Source organism: Atta colombica, unplaced genomic scaffold, assembly GCF_001594045.1.
Source record: "Atta colombica isolate Treedump-2 unplaced genomic scaffold, Acol1.0 scaffold125, whole genome shotgun sequence".
Lineage (NCBI taxonomy): Eukaryota > Metazoa > Arthropoda > Insecta > Hymenoptera > Formicidae > Atta > Atta colombica.
Genome location: NW_017259212.1, coordinates 409734 through 421391, shown reverse-complemented (window position 1 = coordinate 421391; position 11658 = coordinate 409734). Strand labels below are relative to the sequence as shown.

Sequence of the window (11658 nt, the reverse complement as noted above, 5' to 3'; positions counted from 1 at the left end):
ATATTTGTATCTATTCTCTTTCTGTCTGTCTTCTCATTCTAATTTCCTTTCGTTCACTACTTGACTGTTTGTTGTTTCATCTACGTCTCCTCGATCCTTCCATCTTGTACCCTCTCTTTTCCTTCCGCGTCCTATGATGGACGTCCTATGATGGAACTGATGGACGACCGCAAACCGCCTGTGTTTCCACGCACTATCTTGAAACGCTTTTGATCGCTAGACGGTGTGCACGATCCTGTGAAAACGAGCGCACGTAATTGGGCGTCCCTTCTCTGTCGCTTTGTTGCAAATTGCACACTGTATATCAACCTGAAGTGTGCATCGCTACCTTAGATATAAAGATGCAGAAGGAAAATGGATACAGATCACACGTGCGAGCGCTAACGGAATAACAATTAGGGTGCAATGCATATGAAAGTAGAGCTCGCTTATCTTCCCCTACCGCTGCTCTGCAAACGATTTTCACCTTGTAACCACCCTCGCCAGCCGCGCGTCTTATCCACCACTATCCGCTCTGTCGCAGTCCATTCCTCGCTCTCTATCGCTGCTTCTCGGCCGAGAAAGTGCATTTTTATCTATGTAATATCGTTGCTATCAATGTGCTTGCAAATTCGGAAAAAAAAGAAAAACGAAGACATAACAGAAAAGCGAAGATACTTCGCTTTCTCGCTTCGTGTGGCTTGGCTTGCGCGAGACTTAACGTGACGTTTGGCAGCTGCGTTTTGTTCGTCATCCCTCATTACGCTCATGATCACTCAAATTCGTCTCGGCCGAAATGCGAGGAACTCTTTCACCCTCACGACAAACATTTATCTTCCGTAAACCCCGTACCTCGTCTCGGTTGTTCTCTGTTGTGTCTTTAGTTTGCAGTACTCACTTTTGTTCCGGTGTCGTTTTAGAGCGTTTGTTGTTGCCACTTACAATCGCCATCCGTTAATTAGTGCGCTGACTCATTGATCGTTGATTGTTCATTAATCATATCGTGGAGACATAACAGAATCAAGCTTTCATCTTTTCTAGACCTGTGACTGTCTCGTAGAAGAGAAGGTTGATGTTGAGTTACAGTGTATCATTTACCCTATGTTTCCTTCTTTCTTCTTTCTTTTCTTTTTATTCTTGTTAATTTATGAAACCATGCCACGCACGTACATATACGTCGCATCTCTCATTAGACATCGACAATATATGTATGCGTGCGCGTGTGTACATCACGTGTACACGATCTTTTTTAATTGTAGACCAGGTAATGTATTGAGCTATATGTGGTCTAGTCCGTAAGTTTCCTATGTTTTCTTACTTGTTTCCCGTAGGCGCAGAAACAGTTACCATTGATCATCATCCATGGAGTATCATAACACCCGATAGATACTAGCCAGTATATTCCTAATATATTTTACCGCATTTAGATAACCAGATCTCCGCCTTTCATCGAAATCCTACGGCGATTGGGCATCGATGCATTTCTCGTCACCTTTTACATTGTTGCATCTGTTAATGGCCATGTCTACGATAATTGTAAATGCGACTCTTTTATAACTAGGTTTCCGACGTAATCGCACAAGTGATAAAGCTATGCAAGCCAACTTGATACAATTAACTAAATTTCTCTTATGAATATTATATTATTGATATAAAAAAAATTCTGATTAATTTAATTTAGGTAGCTTAATTGTTAAAAAATAACATATTATAAATTAATGTAACTTGAATTACATATTTTTCGTTTATAAGTTTCATAAGCATTTATTGCTGCAATTTTATCATGACAAAATAAAGAAAGATTGTATGGAATTTTTCCAAAATGCATGGAACTAAGTTATCTTCAACAAGATAACACATCTGTTTGAGCTTATTATATGTCATTATGTCATTACTGTCGGTATTGCAATGGCTCTATCATTTCTGCGGTTTAAGTGCAAGAATAATTACCTAACTGTTATACAGGGGGACAGGTCCCACTGCCGTACGATTTCAAGATCATTATATCGCGATTGCCCAAGACTCGACAAGAATCTCGTAAACAGCTTCACCTATTCCTCGCTTTACTTCGCTTAGATTTATTAATAAATTAACCGACACTAATTTTTCATCTGAGACGAGTCCTGCAAGAATTTTCTTTGCGAGAGTATCAAACTTTCGTAAGTTATAAGAGCACGAAAGTGCATCGAGTATGATAGATATGGTGAGCGATAAAAAGAGAAAACTTGAAGATTTTAACTACTTGAGGGTGTTGGGCAAACGCGTTTAAGTTCGGAAACTTCAGTTTGTCGCCGCATAACGGGCTCGGGAGAATTTTCTTCGCACATGCCCCATCGACGGCGCAATATTCTATATCGGAAATTCATTTGCGCCACCGACGGAGTATCCGAACGGAATCTCTCAAACACCAAAGATCAAATACGGTGCATGACACAGTCATTATTGCAGCGCGCGTGTCGCGTTTCGTTGCGAGTACCGCACGCATACGAGTGCGGAAGCAAATATATATGTCATCGCCACATATGTACATACATTATGTACATACATGAACATGAGTCGCACTTCATGATACCTTCAATGATCCTTAGATAACTCTATCCTTATCTCTCGATTAATAGGAGGACGCTGAGACTACCCGACTCCACCAACCCTTCGAGTATTATCAATCGCTTTTTGCCGAATCCTTTATAACAAACAAAATCAAATTAACTTCTAAATAAATTTCTGTTTACGTATAAAAATCTCTTATAAAAATTCGTACGTATATAAAAATAAATGACAAAATATATCTGAATTCAGAAATTTGGACTCATTGCTATTAATGAATGGGGATGCTGCTGACAAAATTATCGACATTACAATCGTATAAAAATTGTCTGAACAGAATAAAAATCTTTTTATGGGATTAAAATAGACGCAAAATTAAAAGATAGTGCAGTGGACTTTATACTAAAATCGAAAAAAAGTTAAGTTTTAATTTTTTTCGATTTTAGTATAAAGTCCATTGCACCTCCTAATTTTTGCATTTAGTTAATTCAGAGATTTTTATTAATGTCGATAATGTGGTCTCTCCAGCATCCCCAAGACTATTGTACATATCTCTGTTAATATTTCACTTCAACGCACAATTACTAGGAAAAGAAGAAACAAGTTACTTAATTGTGCGTATTAATTATTGAGAAGACGATGCAGTTCTCCATGTGAAAGATAATCATCAAAATAAGATATGGATCGGAATCTCGAAGGGTTAACTCGGTAAATTAGCCATGTCGGTGCGTTCTCCGCGTGTTCTCCAGCTTTTTATTTTATGGACGGATTCCCATATCGTACTTATTGCGCACGTTGGAGCCGAGCAATTTATAATTCACGTTTGGATTCGAACGAACTATATCGACGTCATGGTAGAACGTCGATTGATTCTGGCTCTTTTTTTTTCCTTTTTATGTACGTCATATTATCATAAACATGAATATTATCATGAACATTTGGCGCATAAGCGGTTTGAGAATCTTGGCCCAATCAGTTGCAAATGATTGATATTTTTTGTTAGAGCATTCGTAGAATAACCAGTTATTTATCAACGTTTTAGGTTATATTGAATTGTTCTTTTGTGTGCCACGTGATGCGTATTTTCTAATGTAGCATGCTTTTCTTAACGGACGAAAAAAGAAAGAATTTCAAAAATATGAGAATGACGATGACAACATAGGAAAAGTGTGACATTCTCACTCAAACTATACAGTACTCCGAAATTTATGAGTTAAAATACTACAGCAAGATGATTTTTGAGATATAAAAATTTAAATTATAGATTTAACCAATTATGATTAAAGGGCCATGTGTCCGTAAATCGCACATTGACATTGTTAATGATCTCGCATTTCATTCACAGACAAAAGATTATGTGCATATATAATGTCGGTATAATACCGTTTGTTGCGTCTTAAATTAAATAAAAAAATTTATTTTATTTTTTTCTTATTATTTACTCTTAATATTACTTACTATTAATTTTTTTCTCTCAAAAGTATACTGATTATCTACTGATACACCTACTTATTATTTACGTAATATTAATATTACACTACTTACTATTTACTTACATATATACCTCGTTGATTTATGACTATGTGAATTTTAAAGTGAAATAATTTCGTTTATCATTACATTTCAATAATTTTAAACTAACTGATTAAACTTCGCTCGATTATGAATTACAAATTTAAATTTTTCCCACGTCTCTGGATATATTCAGTTTTTTTTTAATGTTGATATTTCTATAATTTGTTGACTATTATGATAAGTTAAAAAAACATTAAGGCTTACTCTATTTGTGCAAAGCACAAGATTAGTCATACAAAAACTTTAAAAGTGGGCTTAAAAAAATATTATAGATATTGCATATGCAAGTGAATATTTAATTTAAAAATATCGTTATTTTTTCACTAGTGCTTGATATAAGAAATAATACATTTTTTTTCTTATATTTATTATGAAAGTGTTTTACATACATATTTTTTGTTATATGAGTGAATATATTTAAATTTCATTAATAAAATACTCATTTAGATTTCTAAGGATTAAATTAAGCCAATACAATAAAAAATTTTAACGAAAAAACATTTAAAAATGTAAACGATTTTTTTATTAAATAAATATGGAATTTTGAGTATCACTATATAGTTGTTTTTATAGTGAAGTTCAGTTAAACAATTAATTATTTTTATTGATCGACTTATTTACAAAAATAAGAATAATAAACGATGAAAATCAATATATAATCAATATATGCAATACGAGATATCCTACAGCTAATAAAGACAAATAAATAATTGACAAATAAATAAATAATTGATAAATAATAATCGACCATCTAGAATTTAATTGTTTAAATAAAAAAATTATTTACGCGCGCAATAACATTGATATGTTGACGTAAAATAATTTTTTTTAATTTTTAATGAAATTAAAAATCGATTAATTAAAGACTAAAGAGAATCGAAAGATACATAAATAAAAAAAGATTAGAATTATTATAATAAAATAATGGCTCATATGTATGTCACTTTGCAATTATTTATATCTTATTCATATCTTCTATTGATATGATACACAAATTAGTAATGTAGTAGCGATATAATTCCGATAAATTATCAATTTATATTATTCGTTACATTTTTATTAACAATATCAACTAATTCGCAACAACCTTATACGCAATATCTTTTGTTTATTGTCTGTATGTGTAACATGCGCAATTAATATTATCAATAGATAATATTAATGAATAGATCGTTTAACTATCTATGATTGGCCAGTTTTTAACCTTATGTCCTAAAAACTACCGCAACTTATTCCTTTGAAAACTTTCTTGCTATAGCATTTTGACTCGCGAATTTTGAGACACTGGGTATATCTGCGCTAAGATCTGAATTTGAACATTGATTCATACTTATCCATTTTGTCTATAGTAAAGATTTTTTAATCAACTCCGTTAAGTAACTAATACTCCGTTAAGTAACTAATAGTTCCGCAAGAAATTAGTTTAAAAATAATTTAAAATTTCGCAAAAAATCTTGAATTTCGATTTTAAACACGGTTTTATCTAAAAATTTGCTGTTTTTTTCATAAGCGAATGAATGATTAGTTAAAGAATAAAAACAATTTCATTTTCTACAGAATTTGTACCAAAATATTTGTTGAATAATTATCAATAAACGATCGGATCTTAGTGACGGATTCAGTCACGTAGTTTACTCATTATTCTAAATCTGAGCAAAAACAGTAATAGAACCAATTGTATTCAATGAATTATATATCTACCGCGTTTTTGTGCAACACTCGCTTACTTGCTGTACACTACGCAATCGGAGCTTTGGATAAACAAGAGAAGAGATAAAAAAAACGTGTGAGAAACATTCCGACGCGCCCGATTCGGCACGAGAATAAAACTCTTAACATTGTTGTTGGCAGTTCCTGAATATGGCGTCGGTGTTCATGCGGATTTTTAACCTGATCTGTATGATGCTCCTGATCGGCCATTGGAGTGGCTGCCTGCAATTCCTGGTCCCTATGCTTCAAGGATTTCCCAGTAATTCATGGGTAGCCATTAACGAGTTACAAGTGAGTAATTAACGATATTATACACTGAGAAAAAAGATTTTGTTAATTTAACAAACTACCAGTTACAACGAATGATTTGTGACAACAAATGTCGGTATTAAAAACGAATACAAAATTTTTCTGTCATGGAGACTAATGCTAGTCTGCTCTTCCAATCAATTATTATTAGTAATAGAAGCAATCATGTATCTGCTGGATAGATTTTTATTTGCCAGCCATACTGATTATTTACGGAAGGTACAATGACAAATCATGTTTAACAAATGTGATTTGTGTTGTATAAATCACGTATTATTTGTTACATTGACAAATAATGAGAAACGATTCGCAATAATAATTGATCGATTCGTTTTCCTCAAATCATCATTTCTAGTAACATTTGTTATCACTGTTCCAACAACAAACTCATTTCTCTCAATGTATTACAATACACTGTTTACGATTTTAATAATCATTAAATTAATATAAACACAATTCCAGGATTGAAAAATAATCTGTTTAACATCAGTTTCTCTACATTTACTTTTATTCAATTTACTTTTATTATCTTCTTCATTTCTTTTCTTTTAAAAATTATTTAATATATCATTTTTTTAATTATTTAATTTCTCTAAAGCTCAACATTCATTCAATTTATTTTCATTATCTTCGTTATCTTCAATTAATTTCTCTTTTACATTACTTAATATATCAATTTTTTTAATTACTTATAAACAAGAATACTTTTTTCAATATATAAAAATAAGTAATAAAACTGTAGGCGACTAATACGTAAAAATTATTTGGCGGTTTAGCAATCATGAAGTGACTTTTCAAGGAGCAAGAAATCGGGCGAAGCTCCGCGCAAACGCTGTGCACTTTGTGCTAAAATTAGCGATCGATTTGCAAAATGTATTTCCGTGTTACAACCTGACGCCTACTTGCAGGACTCATTTTGGCTGGAACAATACTCGTGGGCCCTCTTCAAAGCCATGTCGCACATGCTGTGTATCGGGTACGGTAGGTTTCCGCCACAGTCCTTGACCGACATGTGGCTCACCATGCTCAGCATGATCAGCGGTGCGACGTGTTACGCTCTTTTCCTCGGACACGCGACGAATCTCATTCAATCTCTCGATTCCTCGAGAAGACAATACCGCGAGAAGGTAGATAACACATCTATAACAACGCCAATATAATCGCGCGAGAGTAACTCGCTCGGAGTTTGCCGAAATTTAATTCCTGTCTGACTTGTTCGTAGGTGAAACAAGTAGAGGAATACATGGCCTATCGAAAACTACCGAGAGAAATGAGGCAGAGGATCACGGAGTACTTCGAACATCGGTATCAAGGAAAGTTCTTCGATGAGGAACTGATCCTTGGAGAACTGTCGGAAAAATTGAGAGAAGTACGACAGGATTCATATAAAATACTTTATTTAATTGAGACTAAAAATTTAATTGAGATTAAAAATGATATACATATAATATTTTGATAATTGTGAAATTGAAAATCCAAGAAATCTCATCCTTTCTAATTAATGATATTAAACTATTCGCGTGCACTTTTGCATTCAGAATCTTTGCTCTTTCTCTTTTCAACGCATGAATATATATTTATTTTATTTTATAGGCAAATTTTTTTGAGAATTCAAGCAACGTGAATAAATTTACTAATATTCAACATAATATCGGTCTCTAGAAAAAACCTATTTTGAGAAAATATTATATATCGCGAAAATATTTCAAGGAAAGCGGATAGAAAATCTAAGAAATCTTTTATTCCTTCCAATTGATGATATTAATATTCAATGTAGTATCGATTTTTTAGAAGGCATCGAAAAGATTTACCATATTTAGATTAAAGAAAATGCAAATATGTCTATTGAAATCATGCCTCATTTCAGGATGTGATAAACTACAACTGCAGATCGCTGGTGGCGTCCGTGCCCTTTTTCGCCAACGCCGATTCGAATTTCGTCTCGGATGTCGTGACGAAACTCAGATACGAAGTCTTCCAGCCAGGTATCAAATGTCATAAATGCGTTTCGCTAAATAAAACGTCTGGGCGTAATACGAGGAAGAATCTTCTCGTGCGTCGCTCAGGAATCGTGCGTGATATTCAAGTGTGTGACATACTTGCAGGTGATATCATCATTAAGGAGGGTACAATCGGTTCAAAAATGTACTTCATACAAGAAGGCATAGTCGATATCGTGATGGCAAACGGCGAAGTAGCGACCTCGTTATCGGATGGGTCTTACTTCGGTGAAATCTGTCTGTTGACAAACGCGAGAAGGGTGGCGTCGGTCCGAGCGGAGACCTATTGCAATCTCTTCAGCCTCTCGGTGGACCATTTCAACGCCGTATTGGACCAGTATCCCCTAATGCGCAGAACGATGGAGAGTGTTGCCGCCGAGAGGTATAAGCTTTGGTTAGGTTTGTTCTATCGAGTTGGTGTGCTAATAGATGTCAATCATCACTCCCACTCCCATCTACTTTATTTGAGCATTTCGTACTGTCCGACAAAACGGAGATCAGTCATTTGCTGCCTGTGGAAATCATGTCGCTTCAACATACGATTTTCGTATGTGTTTGTTAGAACTCGACGCTTGTTTTACACACACATACACACACATACGTTAATATTTATCAAAAGAAATATTTATCAAAAGAAAAATTTAAAGCGACTTTTGTCGCTCATTAATTTTTTTATGAATTTTGAGCGAGATAGTTGGGGAGTTGGGAAGAATTTGAGACAAATTTATGATAAAAGCGCACTAACTTATGACGCTGCGTTCTGTAAAGCGCATGATGTGCATAATATATTATTTAATTCTTGTTGTTTATCAAATGTGTAAACAGGAATAAAATTACACATCGTGCACATCATGCATTTTACGGAATTTTCAGCTGATACTTATAATGAGTTGAGAGGGTTAAATCCGTTCGAAATATCTTTAATACGATGATATTTCGAATAATCGGAATTCATTTTATATTCACATGCATGAAAGGGAAAATATCCAATATAGTGCATATTTCATGAAATCGGATATTATCCGAGTGAATAAATAACAATTATAATTCAACATCGTGACAAAAGTTTTACACTCTCGACACATTCATTACATGATAATATTCTATTTATAATTTGGCATAACATATTTTACAAATTATTTGAAATATCATTTTTGTCACACGTCCACATACAAACCAATTTTATGCAGACTTGATTATACAAAGAATTGTATTATAAATTTATAAATTATTTTCTCAGTGTTACGAGATTTCCGCTAAAATATTTACAAGCTATAAAAACACACTTGTTAAAAATATTTTCAATAGCAATCATATTTTTATAGTTTGTAAATATTTTATTAATAATTAAAAATAAAAATAAAGTAGCTAAAAATTTCTTAAATAAAAATTGATTATTGAGATTACTATTTTATTTTTTATCCAACAAATAAAAGTCTAGAGTCTATAACGATCGAAACTGGATCTTAAACACTTAAATAATTTTCATGTACATTTATATACCACATATATAGTCATTTAAAACAATTAATTCGGCGCGCAATTCAAAAGACTACTTACTGGTATATAAATTCACATGAAAATTATTTAAGCATCTAAGATTCAGCTTCGATCGTTACAAGCTTTATACTCTTATGTGTTATATATTCACATACGGTCTTAATAGATCATTTATTTTATTATTTGTTTCATATATTCGCATATTATTCAAAATTCCATGATTAGTGTGACAAAAATAAATGATTTTTTTATTAGTTTACTTCATTCGACTACCTTTAGCAGTGCAAGTAGTATCGAAACAAATAATAATGGCTGTTGAGTACAGATAAGCGGCGGGTGTTATAAAGCCACGAAAGGGACGAATCACTGTGCTGCTAAGTGGTTTAGAATTTGATGTGAATAGTAGTCGGTTATGTCCTGTGCGACATTCCCTACGCTTAATCATACTCTTCTTGTAGGTTAAACAAAATTGGGAAGAATCCTAACCTGGTGGCTCATCGCGAGGAAGATCTTGGCAGTGAATCAAAAACGATAAACGCCGTAGTAAATGCGCTCGCGGAGCAGGCCGCGCATGCCAGCGCCAGTGAAGAATCAGTAAGTATACGAATAAATGACATTCGTAAAATTTATAATTAAGCTATGAATATATGCCTTTTTTTATAGCATTTCTTCTCTCAACCAAAAGAAAAAATACATTATTATTCGACATATTTGAATCCTTAATCTTACCGATTGCAACTTATTCTTAATCTGAACAAATAATATAAATAAAATAATATTCTGCAATTTCTCGTATCTTTATAGAAATAAATAGATACATATGCGTGTCATCTTAATAAAATTTGTCATTTCAGGTACATAGTATGGAGCTCAGAACGCTGCCGGCTTGCCTCTTACCCAGACCAAAGTCTGAGAACAATTTCGCGAGCCAAGAACTTACGAGAGAAGGACGGAGGATCTTTCACAAGAGCGACACTTTCCACAAAGATTCGTATCAATGACGACACTCGTTTTACTAGCATATGCAGAGATACTAACGGCTCCATGTTGGAAGAATGATATTCTATTCCACAAGAACTTATCTCATCGATAGGATAACTATGGTGGTTTTGTGCCCGGTGCTAGGGCGATCCTATAGCAGCGGTCTATACATAGATATCGGCCATGCCAGTAGTCCTTTAGCAATCGATTTATAGCGCCTTCTTATATTAATCTGACGGCATTTTCGTCCAGGACCGCAAAACCACCGAAATCGAATCCTATACTCCAACTATGATACAGATTTCCGCGAACAAATAAAATAGTACAATAATGTATAAATACTATTAATGATATATAAAATTTTCATGAAAAAATTTTCATATATCGCAAAATAATTCCGTGATGGAAAGGAAAGGTTTGAAGAATAAAGGAAAAACTTTTACATTTTAGGCCCCTTTATCTTTCAAACTTGATTCGACTCCTTTTATTTAGAAAATGATGACGAAGCAACTCCAAAGAATCGCGAAATTTTAATCTTTTACGAGCACAAGGAAGAAAAAAGAAGAAATATCTGTATCTCGATTGGAGAACATGGAGCCATTTTACGCCGTGTCTCTTCATTGAAAACAATCGCCGCGTCGCATCAAATGCAATATTAAAGATGGATGGACGCAGCGAAGAATGAAGATCTCAAAGACGACGAAGAGCAGGCCTAGAAGTTTATAGAGAATATGTAGCCCACATCGTGGGGAAAAAAATTAGGTATAATCCTAAGTAACAGTGTAACGAGCGTAATTCTCTGTGATTTTGCAAGTTGACGTTTCGCACTTTAGGAAAGAAGAAAAAACCAATATAATCTACGTGAAGAATTAGATTGCTCTTTTTTTTAAAGCAACAACTAACATAGAGAAATCGTCGTAAGATCAGAGTACTCCGATTAAGTTGACGCGATTTATCCTTAGCTTCGTACTGCATTAGAGCCGCGTAAATAAGTGACAAATCGTAATATTCCGTGCGGGGAAAGAAATACAAGAACAAAGGGGAAAGGTTCACATAA

The 11658-nt window shown here is 33.8% G+C and overlaps 1 protein-coding gene across 6 annotated transcripts in view; it reads left to right on the top strand.

The window, feature by feature from the left end:
- Window positions 1-10907, top strand: part of LOC108694793 (potassium/sodium hyperpolarization-activated cyclic nucleotide-gated channel 2) — a 90954-nt gene extending 80047 nt beyond the window's left edge. For 4 of the 6 annotated variants that reach the window (XM_018204455.1, XM_018204453.1, XM_018204456.1 and 1 more), the window contains 7 exons: window positions 5953-6102; window positions 7029-7247; window positions 7343-7489; window positions 7988-8105; window positions 8226-8514; window positions 10079-10214; window positions 10475-10907. In XM_018204455.1, the coding sequence (XP_018059944.1) occupies window positions 5953-6102; window positions 7029-7247; window positions 7343-7489; window positions 7988-8105; window positions 8226-8514; window positions 10079-10214; window positions 10475-10621 (1206 nt within the window). In that variant the 3' untranslated portion in view covers window positions 10622-10907. The remainder of the gene's footprint in view (window positions 1-5952; window positions 6103-7028; window positions 7248-7342; window positions 7490-7987; window positions 8106-8225; window positions 8515-10078; window positions 10215-10474) is intronic. The other 2 variants (XM_018204457.1, XM_018204454.1) reach the window with 2 other exon arrangements.
- Window positions 10908-11658: the final 751 nt, after the last annotated feature.